We start from the raw sequence: 20,257 nt of genomic DNA, 5'->3' as shown, positions 1-20,257 counted from the left end.
TTATTATTATTTTTCTTTCTCCTTGTAACTCAGAATTTTCTCCGGCATGACGACGCCCTCCGGGACAATGAGCTTAAATCGCGTAGGCGACGGAGACTTCTTGGTCCGTTCTGGGCTACCACCCACTAAGTCCCCTCCCGTAAATACGCCTTTGGTGTACTCTCCTTGTAAGGAGCATTCTGCCCTAACTAACTGGTTGTCGGAGAATTATATATAAATGAACATTCCTGTAAATAACAATTTTATATAACGTGTGCTTTTTAAGGAAAAACTAAATAAAAAGACAGCGAAATTGATATTCAGTAATGATTTATTACATTTCATAGACACGTTGATTTAGTAATACACTTCGAAATCATGATCCGGCTTATTGAAGCACTCGCACCCACCGGGACTACAAAAGCCTCCCATGTAATTTTTCTTGTCATGGCAATCCATTTGGCAATAGAAGGGATTGCAAGGACTTCCCAAAGATTTCTGACTTAGGGCTACATTTGAGCTTTTGATTGAGCACACGCATATATCATTCTCACAGGTGCCTCCATCGGCTGTCTCGCTGAAATAGCACCCCTCATCGCATTCATCGTCTTCGCATGAACCTGAAACCACGTGGTCACTCCAAATGGCTGCCAAGTCTAAAACGAAAGAAGAGACACAATAAATTAGAACTAAAAATATACAGGGTGTCCTGTAAGTGCGGATTTTATCTCATCAACCATTTGTCGTAGAAGTATAGTTTCGATTTGAAAAATGGTTAGAGTGCGTTCAAATATTATCCTGTACCAATTTTCAGAGTGAAAATACAGTGTGTCACAAAATAAAAAAACATCGAAATTTTTATATGGGCCCCTTGTCTTCCAAGTAGAAAGTTGTTGACCTGTCTCTCCTTAGCAGTAGAGATATTCGAATCCAGAAATCTGAGAAAAATTGGGAAAGGAGGAAACTCTTCTCTCTCTAACGTTCGTTAATTTTTGCTGTTCATTACATAACTTTTCTCCGATTTTTGAATTCAAGTGCTTCAGCCAATATGGCATTTCGAAGCATGAAATGTTTTCTTTCAAGAGATACAGGGCAACAACTTTCTGATTGGAAAGTAGAGGACAAAGGAGACCATAAAAGTTAGGTTTTTGCGTTTTGTGAAACACTGTATTTTCACTCACAAAACTGGTACAGGGTAATTTCTGAACGCCTTTTGAGCATTTTTCTAAATTGAACCTATACCTCTACGATGGACGGTTGATTAGATGGACGTCAAATTATCACTTACAGAACACCCTTTATATGTCACGGTAAACGCCCGAAGGCTGGTAAAATCTATGTTTTAATGGCAAGACCTGGATATTACCAAGGCGAGTTGGTAAAAGCCCTAAATACATTTGTTAACGTTTTCATTTTGTGCTTCTACCAAGTCGAAGTCCATTTTGAATGATTCAATTAACAATCATGAACTTACTAGTTTTTCGCGCTTATTAATTACTCAATAAATATAATTATTTGATAATTACAATCAATTGATAATTAACTAATGAATTAATTAACCTTGAACTAAGATTCATTTTTTTAAAAATTAATTAATTAATTGATTTAAAGTTCATTCTATTCGGAGTAAAATTAATTAATTACTCCGAACTTTAAAATCCCATCATTATTGAATTAATTGACCATCATGAATTAATTAGTTCTAGACTCTTAAAAATGAATAATTTTAATCATTTATTGATAATGATTATGTAGTTACTTATTTATAGTTATTTAATACTAATAATTAACTGCTGAATAAATTCATCAACATGAATTTATTATTCCCTAACATCAATTAATAAAAGTGTGAGGCTATGATGCGCTTACTACGTGGTATAAATTATAGTTATTATAGTTATAGATAATTATAGTTATTAATTACAATCGAATTCGATATAACGAACTCCAAGAGACCGGAGAATTCACTTCGTTATAACGAAATTTTGTTATAAAGGAATTATAGACTTTTGCATTGTTCCTATGTAAACTTATCTGAGGGATTAGAAAAGTGTTCGTTAAAACGAGATTTTCGCTATAACGGTATTCGTTAAAACTGGATTCGACTATTTTACATAATTATTAATTACATTTAATTGCCAAATAATTATAATTATCAATAAGCCTTGGGAACTAAATCCAGTGATGGTTATTTGATTCATTAAAAACGGACTTTATTGTTCGGTGTAAATTTATTGATAATGTAGTGAATAATTAATGATTATTTACAATTGCTTAATTGGTATTATGAGCCAATAAGTTCATGGCGGTTAACTAATTTACTTATTATTTATTAATTGTAATTTATAAATAATTATAATTACAGTTATTGATTAATTAATAAGCGTCAAAAACTTGTAACTTCATGATTGTTAATTGATTCATTGAAAACGGACAAGCGTATTTTGGGCTTTTACCAACTTGCCCTGATAAAACCTATACATATAAGTGTTACCAGTCTCTCTCTCGCTCTCAGGCTTTTACCAGGGAAGTACGCAGGATCGACCTCTGCTGGTTGGGCGGAGGGGGGGGGGGAGTGTACAAAATCTGTAGTGGGGGGCAAAAAAATTTTCTTTCTGGGGAATTTTGAGTTACCACCCTGAGCATGAGGCCCTCTGAGCACCCCCTGCGTACGCCTCTAGCTTTTACCGTTACATGGACATACTGTATTTGTGCATTCGTAGTCTGCACAACTATTTGCTATCATGCAAAAGTATACAGGCACTTCCCTCTCAATGCTCTATCTTGAAGACGTTGGGAATTGACCTCACATAATTTTAATTTTTTTTACTACAAATTTTCTATAAAGTCCATATAACGCGGGGGGTTCTTGACTCCTTTTTCAGCCGCAACCAAAAATTTGTAACATGATCAGCTTAACGACTATGGGACTGTTTGTTTTTTGAAATTAATAAAACCAGCGACGTAATAAGTGGCATTATAACAGAACTGGAAGTGCATTTGTACGACCCATCTGCGAAGCCGCTGCGAATCCATTTAGGGCCGTGACACATAGCTCAATAACCCATGGCTGTAAAAGTGGATATGTACATTTGTACAACCCATCTCGAAAGCACCTGCGACCCAATTTCGGGTCGTGACCCGTAGTCTAAGAACACATGATATAAGGTGTCCGCCAATAGACTTAGCTGGGAGGACCGCGCAAACTTTGGTTTTAAATAGAAAGTCTTGACTTATATAGTAGATAGATATATAGAAAGTCTTGACTTTCTATATCTATCTATAGAACAAGACTTTAATAGAAGTCTTTTTCAATGATGTGAATGGATATACGCAAAAATCATCCGATATACATATACCGGGTGCATAGTTAACAGGGCATATGACAGTTTACTGGTGAACCGTTGATCCTAGAGGCATACTTCCAATTAGAAAATGTATCCAAATAACGTCCAGTACTCAGACATGCAAGGAATTGTACAGCTAATAAAAAAAAAAGTAACTTTTTATACCGTCCCCGTGTGATCAAAAATCCAATTAGAAAGTCTTGTCTCTCCCGATGCCAACTAAAAAAATTCGAAGTTTCTAAGTAGGAACTTCGCAGAGAGATATTTGAATTAAAAAGCACAGGAAATTTGGAGAAAAACAGCATGTGGGTAAACCGTTTTACCCGCATTTAATGCTGTATTTTCCTCTGATTTCGAATTCAAATATCTCAGTGAACATTGCACTTAGAACCTTCGAATATTTTTTATGTTGGCATCAGGAGAGACAGTTCAACCACATTCTAACTATGTTTTTGGGCACACGGGGAATGTATAGAAAGACAATTTTTTTTTTATTCTGATAACTATACAATCCCTTTGCAACATGCGTGACGTATCTGAGTACTACAAGTTATTTGGATACTTTCTCTACTTGGTAGTATGCCTCTAGGATCAACGGTTAGCTAGTAAAACTGACATATATGCTCTGTTAACTATGCACCCGGTATAATTCGATTTATGTATGACGAAAATATAATGAAACATTACGTATACACAGTGAATAATAATAACACCGTTAATAAATTATACAACAATTATCTTACGGCAGGCGATGAAAAGAGTAACGAGGATCGATATCTTGAGGCTCATCGCCACTCTTTCTAAAAATGTTACCTTAAAACTGTAAAAAACAAATCAAAATACCTTATTATAATTAAGATAAATATCTCCAAGAAGGAAAAAAAAATATATAATACAGCTTTCACTGTTTTAAGTACTTACCTATTGAGGGGATACACCATCAAGAAGAACCAAAGAGTGATTTTCAACGAAACTTTTCACCAGGTTACAAATATATCCGTTTTTATAGTTCTCTCCCCGCCCCCCCCGGAATGAATATGCATATGTTATTTTCATTTCTTGAGTAATCGGTAATAAAGGCGCAGCTGTTGCGGATTTCTATTCAAAGATCCATTTTTTTTTGAATCGGTGAGTAAATACAATAAATGATTGTTACACAATATTTATTGCTCATTACAGAAAAACACACCGATTAGTGGAATACGCAGCTGCCGGTGAGAATTTTCTAAAAGAAAAACAAAGAAAACAATACAAAGAAAACAACAAACAAAAACAATAAAAAGATATTACAAATAACTCATTGCTTATAATTGCATTTTAAATTAAGGTGGAGTGGGAAGGACTGTGTGTTCCCATACTATTCCCGCAGCCTAGGGTTTAAACAACCTAGAAGTATCACTTCCACGCAAATTTTTTTATAATGTATTTTTGTTTTACTTACCAGATGCTTTCCATAAGAACTTATAGTAAAATAACAAAAAATCAAGAAACATAGGTACTATATATATATAACACAGGGTGGGCAAAAAGTTCGTAGAAATTTTAAAAAAGAATAAAAACCGGAGAAGTAGCCGAAATAAAAAACCGGTTTGCAGGGTTAGCATCGCTAGGTCACGGGGTTTTTTTTGACAGAAAAAAGCCCTCATGAACAGCCGATAGGTGGCGCTGGTACAAGCGACTTCAGTGGAAATATGCAAATGAGACCTTTATAAGAACTTGCGTTCCTAATCCACAATCAGTTCACCGTTGTAAACCGCGTATGTGGACCTGCTGCACTCTGCCGTTGCTGGATTTGTTACTCGCCTGCAATGTGTGGTGGTGGTCATGTGGAACACATATTGCTGTAATAAACGATTTGGAGGCATTTTGTTCGCTGTTTTCATACCTTTTCTTTGACTTGTGTACGTCAGCGCCACCTATCGGTTGTTTTTTTGAGTTATTTTCCCTGTCAAAAAAATTCCCGTGATCTAGCGATGCTAACCCTGCAAACCGTTTTTTTTCTGTTATTTTTCCGGTTTTTATGAATTTTTACTACGGACTTTTTTTTTTTTGCCCACTCTGTATAATTTATTGTTTTTCAAAGTATCTTCTCTAAGATGATATACACACAAATGATCATATCGTTGAATCCACTTTTCAAAGTCCACAAAATCCACTTTTCAGTAGAGAAGGATTTTTCTGGAAGTTGCCCTGCACAACTGAAATTTCTACCAATTCACAACGCTTTCTCGATATGTGTTGTCACAAACTTTCCAAAGCGGAAACATAATATGTAAAAATATGATTTAATATGTGAGCAATATGAATTAAGATCATGCAACAACTGGGATCTTGCAACATGCAGTTTCTGACCGTTTCCGATGTTGAAGGAGAAGCTCCGTGGGAGAGTTATTAGTTATTTGGGATGTGCAGGGATCCAATGAGGCAGCTTCCAAAAAAAAAAGCCTTTTCTACCTGCGTTGAAATTTGGATTAAACGATGAGACCATTGCATATCTGAAGAAGAACAAATAATTTTTTGTTCTTATGGAACACACCTTGTACATTTGTGACGTTACTTTTGGTTAATCAGTACATTATTACCCGTTCACGGACAGGTTTTTGGCAACAAATTTGGATGGTCAATGGTCTTTCCTTGTTCACACATAAAAAAAAGTAAGGATGAGGTATAAGTGAAAGAATTAAAAAGAAAGGAAGAAAGAAATGGGGAGTACGTGTGGATAGCACCCGAGTGGCGTGGTGGTAAGATGCTCGTCTACCACCATGAATGTTGTTGTCACGGTCCCGGGTTCGAACCCGAGGGAGGATATAAATAAGATATTTTCCCTAACGAATTCGAGGTGAGCACCGGATAGACAGCGTCTTCATTTCCAACCCATCTCATTAATGGCAGTAAATTGCAATATAGCGGTATGGCTAGAGTTGGTGTTTGGTGAAGTAGTAGTATGTGTGGATAAGTACAGTAGATAAGAGAGTAGACCCACAGTAGATTTCTCTTTCGCTCTCATTCTCTCTCCAGAGAGAGTGTGTGCTCGTCTTTCTCTCTTACATATAAAATGTAGAGAGATTAGTCCTTACAGAAAGATACACATTATACGTGAAAGAAAGATATCACTGAACAGGAGTATAGAAAGAACGGGGGGAGGGAGAACTTCGTGATGAAGAGGTAAAGGAAATCTGTCTGGTATTTCTGTACGTAAAAGAAACACTGGAATGAATTTTTTCCAATTGCGTTTGCACGAAATATTTCACCCGTCACCGTAAAAGAATTAAATAAGAAGAAATTCTCTTCATGGGGGGGAATATTGAGTATTTTGTGGCCCAGTGTGGAAGAAAACTCACCTTGCGGCCTTCTACGGTGGATGAGTTCTCGATGTCGCCACTAGAGGGAGTTTCGTAGAAAAATGAGATGCGTCCAATTCTTTTTTTTTTTTTTAGATAAAAGTCATTCCGAGGGAAAAATGCACGCATAAAAAAGAATGCACGAAATGAAAGGAACATCATTAGTCATGCTAATTAGTGAAGAAGAAAAAATAAACAAGTTACTATTACCCAAATAAACTCACATGAAGGAAACTTTCGGTGCGGTTTTTATGGATGTATACAGAGTCCCGTTAATTAGACGTGTCCTCTTTTTGCTTCCGGCAAAATACATTTTCGCTGCACAAAAATCCATTTTTGCTTCCTTATTTCCGCAACGTGTGTTTGTCGAAGGAATTAGGAGATTGCAAAAAACCCATGGAAAGGAATCATAATTTCAGCCACAGACCACTTTATTCATGAAAGGAAAAATACAGTATGTTATATTTCTAGTCTAAAAAAGCACATTTTCTGAGAATCTCGTTTCTTTGAGGAAAATCAATGAACGAGACCAAGAAATATCTGTCATAAGGGCTTATGAAAGTTTCTGATTGCACTAGGGCCGGGCTTAGACCAAGGTTGCTCAATCTTTTGGAAAATGCGGGACAATTCATTCAACTGAGAAAATGTGTCGTATCCCATTTGATTGATCTGGAAGTGTGTCACGGCCCACGTAAGTTATGAACTTTTACACGGGCACTTGTCTGAATTAGAATTATATTGTGGCTCACTTAAATTATATTATAAGGTATGCTCTATAGACCCCCCACCCCCTCAAATTATATGGAAAGATATATCGCAGGCCACTTAAGTGAACTAGAAGTATGTCGCGAGTTGCTTGAGTGATCTGGAAATGTGCCGTGAGCCAGTTAAATGACCTGGGAAATTTGTGCCGGGCATCTTAAGTGAGCCAGAAGTGTGTCGCGGATCGTTTAAATGAACTGGAAATGTGTCGTGGGAAACTTTTGTGATCTTAAAAGTGCCATTCTCCACTTAAGTAATCTTGAAGTTTGCTGCGGACCACTTAAGTGATCTGGAAATTTGCCGCGGGTCACTTAAGGGATCGCAAAATTTGCAACGTGTAGTTGAGTGATCTTGAAACATGCTTTGAGCCACCTGAGCTATCCGGAAATTTGCCGTGGGTCGCTTAACTGATCACGAAATATGCCACGAATCCGTTATGTAATCTGGAAATGATTACACAGAGCAGTTTTGCTTTATTCTGAAAGCATGAGCGGATATACGGGGGTGGGGCATGGGTGGCCCAACATCAAAGATGCGTACAGGTGACCTATATGTATCTGTATGTACATGTGTGTGTATGTATTGACCATCATCTACGTGCCCCACCCCCCCGCTCCTCCACTGACCATAATAAATCCACGTATACCTTTAGGGGTGGATCAATAAGATTAGCGACCATTATACGTCTATCTCCATCATATTTTACATAGAAACCAGACTTCTTTACCTCTGATTTTTTTTCACGGCTCTTTATGGCCCCCCTTAACAGCTTGCCATGGTTCTCCTTCCACTTGATTTTCACCTGTGGCCTCCCTTGGGAATATCTCAGCACCACAAAGGGTGGGGAAGGGGCATATGACCTCAAACTGAGAAACACTAATTTATGTCTTAAACTCTCAAGTCACATCTTTAGGAAGTGAGTAACACAGAAAAATGAATTCTATCTCCAGACTGTCAGTGCGTCCATCTTTGCACTCGAATATTTACTACAATTCTAAATTCCTTTACCACGCCGAAAAAACAAAAAGTCCAGCCACTACACTACATCACAGAAAACATTGCAATCGTCCAACTTTATCGAAACAATAAATAACGTACAGCAAGCATTCTTTATTTTGTATACCGTGAGTATAGAAGCCATTTTATTTCCCGTTTCTTCGTAACAGATGCAATGTAACAGTGCATACGGGATATAGAAAAGTAATACATAAGTGTAATAAAAGAAAAAAATGGGGGGAAAATGACCCAAAATAGCCAAAAAAAGGGGAAAAGTAGAGTATAAGGAATTCTCTCGGGAAAATATACCAAAAAAAAGAACAGTACCAAAGAAATACTCAAGATAAGGAAGACCTATCAGGAGCATATAAGAAAACTATGTTGAGGGAAAAGAAGAACATCAGTAAAATAATGTGATGAACATGGGGACGGGGGGGGGGGCGGGTATTTTTTATAGGATGGCAACTTGGTGAGAACTTGCAGAGAGATTCCATTTAAATAATTTTGAAGTAAATGGAAAAGTGTGAAATATTAAAAAAATTAGGATGATTTCACGGCCCATGGTTCCTATATCCTGAAGCGGGTTTCCCAGGCTGTGATTTTTTTCAGACCCACAGACCAGATTTTTCTCGCGCCCTTCGACAGTGAATTGCTAATGTAAAAATAAAATAAAATAAATAAGAATCATCCTGGGCTGGAGCCCAGATAGTCCCACTCTTGTGGAAGGCCATGACCAGGCCTCTCAGATAAAGTGACTGGCTGTTTCAATGAGCAAACGCGGTCTAATAGTGTGGTTATTACCCTCCCCTTACCAGTAGAGCCTGATATCCCGGAATGAATTTTATTATTTTGTCTTTTTAGAGAGCCTTTAGAGTATAGCCTAAGTTTTCTGCAACAGAGACACCCGTGACAATTTCTGGTATGGAGTTCTCAAAGATCAGGACCTATGGGCAGAAATTGATCCGGGAGATTGAGGCAACGGGATGATCGAGGCGCAAAATAAATGGGATAATTAGCCTTTTCAGTAAAATAAAGGACATCAATGGTCGTTGATACTACATACGGACTCTCTTGGTCATGAGGTGGTGAAGGTGGCTGTGGTCGTCAGCTGGTATTCAACATACTTTGGATACTGAATGGCTCTGCTAGATGCTTTCCGATGTGGCTTTTCAGTGGTTTATATCTCCGTATAGTCATAGGCTTCATCTTTCGATGGAGTTGTCGAACTATAGCCGGTTTTGCAGGCATTAGTTACGTGACAAAGTCCCTTGTGTGAACGGAGTTCCATTATGGTTTTTTACTGTCACCTGATTGTTTGATAAGAGACTGTGGCATCAGGATCAACGAGTGAGCTGGAAAAACATCCATAATTGCAGAAAATTTGGCACCAACTTTTATTTTGCTGAGAACGTCAGTTGTTGTGCAAAGCCGGGATGGACAAGTCTTTTTTTCCTGATATGTGGGGGGTAAGTTTAATGTTCTACCGAGCATGTATTTTTTTCCCACGTTCTCGATGTTGATCCATTCAGGTGTGTATTATTTTAAGTTCATCCGATTATTCCGACAAGTACGGTCATCTAAATTATAAATCTTATCACGACAACAAGACCGATTCATCATATTCACCAATACGAAATGAATATTATGCATAGTAACCGGAAAATTCGATGTGTTTAGCACGATTTTATCATGTTTACCAACGTCGCTTGAAAACTATGCATAATCACCGGTAAATGTGATAAATTTAAGGAAATTCATCAAACTTACCAGAATAGTCGGCAATTAGATCACGTAATTTATGCTGCATAATAACCGGATTTTTCACATTTACAGTGTAACATATATAAGTATTTATCCCCATAGGTATGTTTCCGTCCGGAATCATCCGTTTTGAGACAAAATTTGATGACAGCCTATTTCCCGTTGTCATCAAAAATTCGAAAAGGCGAAAAAAATTCTTACCACGAAATGGAAAATGTTATCGTAATACTGTAGATGGCGCAATAAATAAATAGCGTAGTAATAAAAATCAAGTCTCGGGCGTTTTGTACAGATGAGTGATACGCATAATAACCTAACAATGCCCAATTGAATATATACAGAAGAAAAAAGGGGGTTTTCTTTTTTGGTCTTCTTTTATTTTGCCGAATGGATGCAAGTCCATTCCAATTTCCCAAGAAAAGTCTTTTTTCCTCCGGTTTTTGTTTGTGTCCAAAATGGAGAGCGTGAAATAATCTCAGAAGACAATCGCATTCCCCGTTTCAGCAGAAAAATCTGGAACCGACTTTTTTCCCCCTGGATACAAAATACAAATACAATATATACGTGTGTTTTTATTGTATCCAGACTGCTAACGTCAACCATAGAGTTCTGGCTTCTTTTTTTTCTTCAAAAGTATCGCTGATCCAGCGCAAACCAATAAAGGTTTATTCCGTTTGTGCTGCTGGTACTTGTTAGTATTACGTCACGATGGAGAGACGCTTTTCCTTTTGTTTTCCTCGTCCACAAATCAAATGATTTTCTGGAATTTTTTTTCTCCGGGAAAAAGATCAACGAAGAGGGAAAATTATATATACCGGGTGATCCATAAATTCGTAAATAGTTCGAAAATTCATAAAAATTGAAGGAATTGATATATATTTGAATGCGGTTTGTGTGGAAACGTTATTCCCGTTATTCTCACTAACGGGGATTGTTTTGGTACATTAAAAGAAAATTAGTTAAAATATCTGTCGATAGAGGACACTGTACGAAAGCAAATCACAGCGTTTTGGTCTTGAATTTCCCTTCATCTATGCTGTGTCCGAAACGCTCGTAAAGCTTGTGTCGGCGATTCGTGGCTGAGGTAAAACAACGTCACCCAAGTGCTTTATCCACCAACTATCTGTTACCCGAGGCTTCTCTCGCGTGGATTGATCTGAAAATTGTTCAGCGATGATTGCCCCCATATAACATTTGCACCCGTCATGACCCCCTTGCAGAAATCCCGTCTTAGTCTTAGTGAGTCTATTATAAAATATGGTACTGACCGAATTTCATATTTATAGCTTCTGCGATTTCGACTCAGCGACTATTGCCCCATACAATCTTTGAAACCCCTCCCTCAACTTATGATCCTCATAGATGCTACATTTTAAAAATCCTTTTTTTAGTGAGTCTCTGCATTACAAAATAAAAAATTCAGACAAAATTTCATATTCATAGCTTCGGCGTAATTTTTCTATATAACCTTTGAACTCTCATGATCCCTTTAGTTGGGGGTCATTCAAGTGTTACGTCAGCATCGAAAGGGGAGGAGTTTCGGATTTGCTGATTTTTGATGACAAGGGGGAAGCGGGGGGTTTGAAGGTACTAACGTCATCAACCACCCTTTTTGAAGATATGAAATATTCTAAGCTGCTGACGAAATTTTGTTGGCAAGGGGGGGGGGTCAAAAATGGCTGAAAATCTGCTTACGTGATACTTGAATGATCCCTTGTCGAATTTCATGAGAGCCGATCTCCCCGTTGAAAAGTCTCGCCATAGAGAGCAACAGGCCTAAAAACGATACGTGAATTCAATCTTTACACTTCACCCACTTCACTTATGAAATATAAATGGCAGAACTGAAAAATCAGACACAACCCTATATACTCACTCAAACTGTTAGGTACACACATTGACACTTCCGGCGTAGCTCATTCGGTAAGGAATTGCCCATGACGATAGACTGGTGTTGTACTCTGTTTGAAAGAAAGAAAAAAAGAAAAGGATCAATTTTTGAACCCCCCCCCCCTCCGTAGTGAGTGTTACATGATAAAATCAAACTACTGACCGAATTCAATATTTATAGCTTCAACCGTTTCGGTTCTCTCGCAGTGATTTCTCTATATAACCTTTGAACTCCATTATGAACCCCTTAGGTTTCGAATTTTGAAAAACCCCTTCTTAAGGAGTCCTTACGTCATAAAATGAAACTACCAAAGCAAATCTCATATACAGTCAAACCTCATTAATGAGTCACTCTTGGAAAAGCAAAAATATGACTTCGTAAGCGGAGTGACTCGTTGAACGGAGTAAGCCATAGCTGTGCCAATTCCTGTCTGAGGAAAATTGGGACTTCCAAAAAAGTGACCCGGTAAGCGGAGTGACGCACTAACGACGTTTGACTGTATATCAGCGATTTCAGCTCGGCGATAATGGATCAATCAGTCAGGACATTATATTTTATATATTAAATGTCGAAATTTGAACCAAATTCTTTTTCTGCAAAAAAAAAAAACCTTTTCGTGAGAAACCTATCGCAAACCGCTATTCAAATATCATAATTCCTTCAACTTTTATGAATTTTTAACCACTTACGAACTTATAAAACACGCTGTAATTCTCAAACGAAATTCAACATAAATTCAAATTTTGGATCTTAAATTGCGTGCGGCTCATACAAAGCTGTAACATTTTTATACGGAAATTTTTTCCTCTCTGCTTCTTTTAAATAATTAATTTTTTTTTAAATATTTAAAAAAAAAAAAATCAAAATCCACATTCAAAAAAATCTAAAATTTTCTAAAAGTTGAAAAAGAAAATTTTAAATATTGTGAATTCGCGTACAATGTTTGAAGGAAATGGTTTGAAAATACAAAAAAACTGTGTACACTATTATTTTGATGTTAATCTGATAATAAATAAATTAAAAAAAAAACTATAACGGTGATAATAGTTATCTATCGCTATCCCCAAGAATTTAATCTCCTGGAAGAAATTTTACATGCTCAAAAAATAATTTAACTTTTTTTGTTTTATAAAGAAATTTAATTTTTTTTAATCGATCGACATGTCCAAAGGCGATGATTAATGAGGCAGCATCAGCCCACACAATTAGTTTTACGCTAAATTATCCTTATTTACTCCCTTTTTGTATTTATTTTAATTAAAATTAGATGATTTCTTTTTCACTAAAGGTAGTAGAAACTATTGAAAAATTTTAGTCTACATATATGCATAATTTTGAAATGAATTTTAACTTATTATGTATCAACAGTTTAACAATTTATGTATCAACGTATTAAAAATTTGTTTGTATAGCTCTTATTGTACACGATATTTCTAAACATACTAGAATAATAAATTTTTCAAAATTTTCATTTAAAGAAAATGTTTTTGTAGGATATAGAGAGAGATTTTTCATAATAAAAATAGCATTTAGTTTAAATAATCATAAGTATTATAAAAAAAATAAGAATGGCGCAATTATAGCTATTAATTACGATTTGCCAATTTACATGATTATCATTACTTCTTATGATATAAGAGATGGTATAGTGGTGTAGAAATTTGTCAGAACAATACTGTTCACACTTTTTCAACACCGCGGACCGGCAGAAAAATGGGAACAAATTTGCGGACGGAGAGAAATCTGAGAGATAATTTGCGAACCGACAAAAAAAATAAATACAGTACTAATAATTTGTGTAGTAGTTTGTGTTGTAGTAGTAATAATTTGTGGGAAGGCGAAAATATAAGCAAATGGGAGGAAAAATTAAATATTAGAAATAATTTGCGGACTGGCAAAAAAATGAATAAATGGGAATAATGATTTGCGGACCGGCGAAAAACAAATATGTGTGTGTGTGTGTGTGTGTGTGAGAGAGAGAGAGAGAGAGAGAGAGAGAGAGAGAGAGAGAGAGAGAGAGAGAGAGAGAGAGAGAAACAGATAGAGATAGATATATAGATAGATAGATAGAGAGAGAGACACACACAGATAGAGATAGATAGATAGAGAGAGAGACACACACAGATAGAGATAGATAGATAGAGAGAGAGAGACAGATAGAGAGAGAGAGACAGATAGAGATAGATAGATAGAGAGAGAGAGACAGATAGAGATAGATAGATAGAAAGAGAGAGCGCATTTAAAACTTCATAAATTTTCTTAATTATACTAAACACCTGAGCTCATGGTGAGTATAAATTCTCTGCTCTAATTTGCACTCTCATGTGTTATTTTTCAATAACTTCATGTTGAGTTCTTGGCCATATCTGTAGGAGACCTCCTCTGCTCCTTTTCTGAAAAAGGGCATCTCAGACAGGAGCACCCTCCTCATTTATTCAGATATGACCTTCATCAGTTGCAGTTATACTTTAATATACCACGTACAGGGGTTCAGCAAAATGTTTGATAGTTACCGTTCCTTCCATTCCCAACGCTGTTGCAAAACGTCTGAGATATCTCATTGATGGGATACACAATGATATATCTCATTCTGGGATATGTCATCGTATCGGGGACTGACTATATTCATCACGCTTGCCAGACTCATTTGGAATTTGTTTCATATTTATCTGATTCACCAATTACACTAGGGTATTATGCATAATCACAAATAAAAGAGATGGAATTTCAAGTACAGTATTTATAAAATTTGCCAACGACACTTCTGTGGTTATAATGCATAATCTCCGGTAAAAGTCATATTATTTTTAGTAATTATTAAATTTACCAAAGACGCTTGTGTGTGGGTATTATGCATATACGCCGGTGAAAGTGATAAATTTCCATACTTACCTAGAGGATTGGTAAGCATGCGTAATAATAACCGATTTATCACATTTACTGTAACAAGTACATGAATTAGGTGAAATGTTTGGTGAACCAGTGAAAATTCAAACGGACCGCACCTGTCCGCGCTCCAGCGAGTGAAAAACACCGCACTGGAAAATGATAAGGGACCATTCAAGCATTAGGTAAGCAGATTTTTGACCATTTTTGACCCCTCCCCCCCTTGTCATCAAAATTTCGTCAGCAGCTTAGACAAGTTCATACATATCTTCAAAAGGGTGGTTGATGACGTAAGCAACCTGTGAACCCCCACTCCCCCCTTGTCATCCAAAAGTCAGCAAATCCGAAACCCCCCCCCCCTCGATGCTGACGTAATACTTGAATGACCCCCAACGATTATTTTGCAAGATATCACCGACTGAAATTTACATGGTGTAAATTACAAGCAATTTCTTTTTCACTTGCTTACATACATTATTTTATTCTCAAACTCGTTTTTGCACATAACTTAATACCACCAAAAATCTCTTAAAAATTATAAATAAATCACTAAAAAAATACAAATATATAATTTATCATCATTTATTTAAAAAAAATTCTGTTTAAAATGTTTCTTTTCAGTGGTAAATAAAATTGTTTCTTTCCTCTGGGTGTCAAAAAAAAAAAGAATCTTCATTTCATTAAATTCGAATTTCTACTTTAAAATTGGGGAAAAAAAAAATTCTAAAGTATATTTTTTTTAAGCATTCATCGATTAAAAACATTTTTTTCTTCTTTTAAAACTCCCTTTTTTTATAAAAATGTCTCGATTAATCGATTCTCACTGACACGCTTGTAGAAGGGAATGTCCAATCGATAACGGTCAGGATGATTAATGACCGGATAAGATGAAATTTACATTGTTCTTCCCAACACCATTTTTTGCCCGCTTTCCTACCTTGATTTCTTTTTCTCTTTTTTTCGAATTTCCCCTCACTTTTTTTTCATTTGATACCTGCCATTGGACGTGAAAAAACGTGCTATTTTTTTCTTTATGTATCTATTTTACTTTGATATAAAGTAATAATTTATTGTTACAAGAAATGTGTACTGCAGCCGAGAATTTAAAACGCGATTAAAATGGATGGACATGTAGAATGATTATGATTGATCGGTAAACTTGGTGCATCTCGTGGAAAATATTGCTAACAAGTTGGCTGATAAGAACAGAACGTCTAGATTCATCCAATATTATTAATAGATGAAATTGGTGATTCAGTGTACGATATAGCATTATCCATACGGAATATTGTCGTATCCTGTGTTTAAACACGGTGTTTGGTTTCTAGAACGTTTTCTTCAGCTATTGTGACATAAATTTGAGATCTCTGAATTCTTAATGTCATACAGTCGGCTTGATTTAGTTTCAGTAGAGGTTTCAAGTCAATGATGTCTATGATGTTGATGTCGACGGTCATTTTGTCAAGGATGATAGTATCAATTTGGTGACGATAATTTACATGTCCTGAAACAGCTGTATCCGCTGTTTGTGACGTAAGAAATACACATTACAGAATTTTGATGTCGTTGAATTTCTACGAATCAGAATGTACAACGTCTCTGACGTGACGTAATAATCACGTCACATCAGTGTAGTGTGTTTTGGTCTTTACTCTGTTGTTGCTAAATAAACCGGTATTTCTGTACCCCATAAAGGAAGACGGATGGGTTTCAGACTTCACCCACGTTTTTGACTTGCTAGCTGACGCCATGTGGCTCTCAATTTGTGACATTACTATTAAAAAGTTGAATTTCAGGTAGAATTTTACATTTTTTTAAATTTCCTATTACTACCAACTTTTTGAACACACTTTTGTGGAGGTGACCATTTAATATTGTGCTACTAATGTATTTTTCGTGTCTTTCTAGTTTTTTTTTCCAATTTTTGTATTTTCTCATGTTTGTTTTGCTTTTTTCAACTTCCAAAGCTTGTTTTCGCAAAAATGTCAGAGGAACTGATGGTAATTCTATGCCTTTCTTTGACTTACCATTATCAGAAAAATTTTTGCTTCTTGGGCCAATGTGAGAGTGGGGGGGGGGGGGTGGTTCCCCCTTGAGAACGACCTCCTCATTGTTCCACACATTTATTTTATTGAATTTTTTCATTTTCTTCTAATTTTGTATATTATATAGGCAAATTACATTTTGACTTGCATCATTTTCTACGATTGGGGATTTTTCAGCAATTTTAGCGATAATTGGTAACTTTACTTTTCTTTGACAATTTTTTTGGCTGTAAATCACAACTTTACTTGTCTTTCACAAATGTTTACACTTTGATATTACAGCAACTTTGCTAGAATTTGCAAATTTTTCTGCCTGTAATTGACAAATTTACTCGACTTTTTTTTGGCTATAATTAACTTCAATCACCCACCGTTGACAATTTTTTTGGCTGTAAATAGAAACTTTACTTAGCATTGATAAATTTTGCGGCTGACACAATTTCTTGCCCTTGACAGTTTTTTGGCAATATCCCGTATTTTTTATGAAGGAAATATGGTCAGCCCAGGTATTTATCGTATATTGATGATTTTCTATCCTATCGGAACAACACGGCCAGATGGAACACATCGGTCAGGCCAGAGATAGTTCACCTCTGCTAAAGGCATAAAGAGATGAGTAAATGGAAAAAAAAAATGAATGCAATAATATACCAGTACCGAACAATACCGTTTTTCCGAGCATTACAGTATAAAAAAAAACGGTAAATCGATCCAAAAAATTTTTTCCCGAGTTTTCATCATTATTATTACTTTTTGCAATACATTCGGTATGACATTCCCGTGGTTATTTCTTCAGGGAGATAATCCAAAAATATCAGAGCCCCGCTCTTAAAATATTCCATATAACGTAAGAAAGAGGGACGCATAACTAGACGTGTTTATTTTTCGAGCTCCATTTTGGGGAGGTTTCCCGCGAATAAAACGGAATTGTTTTATTCATAGGCGCTTCTACTAGTTTTTCTTTTTATCTCTATCATAGTCTGTTTAGAACGGGAAAAGGAATAAAATAATAATAGTAAAAAAAAAGAAAAAAAACCCCTAGAATCTATGGAAATAAAGCCTGAGAGCGGACAATGCCGAGTTAACATTTCCGAAGTATCGAAGCCCCACAAATAGACATGAATATTTGAACAAGCACTGCCTCAGGTAGATATACATACAAGGAGGTAAAACGAAGCCGAATCCTCGGATTCGCCAATATATATATATATATATATATATATATAGATCTATACGAGGAAAAAGAGCCGTATATAGGAACTCTACAATAGCACTGGCAGTTCTTTTATTTTATTTTTCTCTGAGGGTAGGTTTTTTTTTTTTGGAAGAGCAATTCCACAAAAGAGGTGACTCCCAGAGGAAAAATTTCTAGATACAGGAACTCATGAATGCCGATTGCCGGTCAACAGCTTCAGAAGAATGAAGACGGAGTAGAGAGAACACGCGAGGAGAAGAAGAAGAAGGTCTTAAGAAAGATTTTTAGGAGTTCTCCCGAAGAAAGAAGGAGAAGATGAAGCCCCGGAAAAGTGCTCGGAAGAAAATTGGAAGAAAGTGAAACCTGAGAAGTTCAGGAAAAAAAAAAAAAAAAGGATCTAAGATTAAAGGAAAAAAAAAAAAAAAAGGGAATAGCGAGACGCGTTGAATATAGAGCAGAGCAACGAGATACCGGGATAAGAAAAAAGTCATTTACATTGAAGACTGTAATCAGGGCTGAGTAGACTCAGGGCTCGATGATTCGAATACTACTGCTTCCGATTTTATTTCCGAGCATTCGGATGATCGGGGCGTATAGCATTATGTAAATGAGTTACGTTAAACAAATACGTTTGGAGATATTTTTATACCATCAGTAAAACTATAGTAAAATATGGTACCTATATAAAATTTTGAAATTACGCTTTCTCCAAATTTTTAGCTTATATCAGGGTTGGTATATCCTATACAGATGATCTAAATCAGGAATTCACAACCGTGGGCCAAATATGGCCCGTCAAGAAGTTCCATTCGGCCCGCGACATTTGTTTCTGTAGAAAAGTATCAACACACTCAACGCGATGAAAGCTTAGGTTGATTATACTTTTTTCCTTCATAAAAATACGGTAAATCGAGATCATGTTTGCATATGAACCCTGTTGCTCGTTTAAATCAATACAAATTTTGATTTTGAGGAACCGTGATGTCACCATGTGGTTTACCACGGATATTGCCCTAGTGTAATTTTTTTTTTCTGTCCAGCGCGTCTCCTATATGTTAGAGGTTCCTCAGGAATATTAACATGGGGGCACGTTTGGTTTAATAAAGGTAAATAGAGATCAATATGGGATATCCCCATAGACTTAAGATATAAATAGTATTATTACTCTGTGGATATCCCCAATTATCGCAAGAAAGAGGGAAAAAAACAAACGCTGTCACTTTGCAGCATGTTTAAATTATGTATCTCATCTAGACCTGATGGAAGAATTGCAAAATCCTCCCAGGTCACAAAAAACCGTGTTTTTTTCTTCTCTCTCTTTATTGTTTTTGTCTAGATTGTATTGTTTTTTTATGTTGACGTGTTTTTTGTACTTTTGTCGGATTGTGTGTGCATGTATTTGAAATAGAAAAAAATTTGCCAAATGGAAGTTATTAATTACAGCCAAAAATTTGTCAAATGGAAATGAAGTTACCAATTAAAGCCAAAAAATTGTCTACGGCAACTAAAACTACAGCTAAAAAAAGTGTTAAAAGCACGTAAAACTGCCAGTTGCATCCAAAAATGTTGTCAAAGACAATTAACGTTGCTAATTGCTACCAAAAAAATTTGTCGAAGAAAAGTAATGTTATATCGGAAAAAGAATTGTCGTAAATCAAGTGAATTTTCCAATTATAATCAAAAGAAATTGTCAAAGGCAAGTAAATTTGCTAATTACAGCCGAAATTTCTTTTTTTTTAAGACAAATACAGTTGTAGCCAAAATATTGCCAAAGGCAAATAAAGTAACAGTAAAAAAAAAGTTGTCAAAATAAGTACCAATTACAGCTACAGTTACGAATTACAGCTAAACACAACCGTCTAAGGCAAATAAACTTGTTAAATACAGCTATAAAAATTGCCTAAAGCAAGAAAGGTTGCCAATTACAGCCAAAAAAATAACTAAAGGGTTAATTCTGGCCAAGAAAATAATCTCAATTTCTTCATTTCAAAAATTCAAGTAAGCTTCGTTGAAGATAAGGGGAAATTACAGGACACATTTTATGAAAAGATTGG

At 36.0% G+C, this 20,257-nt stretch overlaps 1 protein-coding gene across 1 annotated transcript; it reads right to left on the bottom strand.

The window, feature by feature from the left end:
• Positions 1 to 292: 292 nt before the first annotated feature.
• LOC149075960 (uncharacterized) lies at positions 293 to 4,327 on the bottom strand. The gene is made up of 3 exons (XM_089245470.1): positions 4,248 to 4,327; positions 4,070 to 4,146; positions 293 to 635 (listed from the first exon to the last, which is right to left on the bottom strand). Exons 1-3 carry the CDS (start codon positions 4,265 to 4,267, stop codon positions 337 to 339), a joined length of 396 nt encoding a protein of 131 aa, XP_089101596.1. The 5' UTR covers positions 4,268 to 4,327; the 3' UTR covers positions 293 to 336.
• Positions 4,328 to 20,257: the final 15,930 nt, after the last annotated feature.

Source organism: Pholcus phalangioides, unplaced genomic scaffold, assembly GCF_987345545.1.
Source record: "Pholcus phalangioides strain wild (caught in Gottingen) unplaced genomic scaffold, Ppha-v1.0 ptg000015l_1, whole genome shotgun sequence".
Taxonomy (NCBI): domain Eukaryota; kingdom Metazoa; phylum Arthropoda; class Arachnida; order Araneae; family Pholcidae; genus Pholcus; species Pholcus phalangioides.
This window is presented reverse-complemented; position numbering and strand designations above follow the sequence as displayed.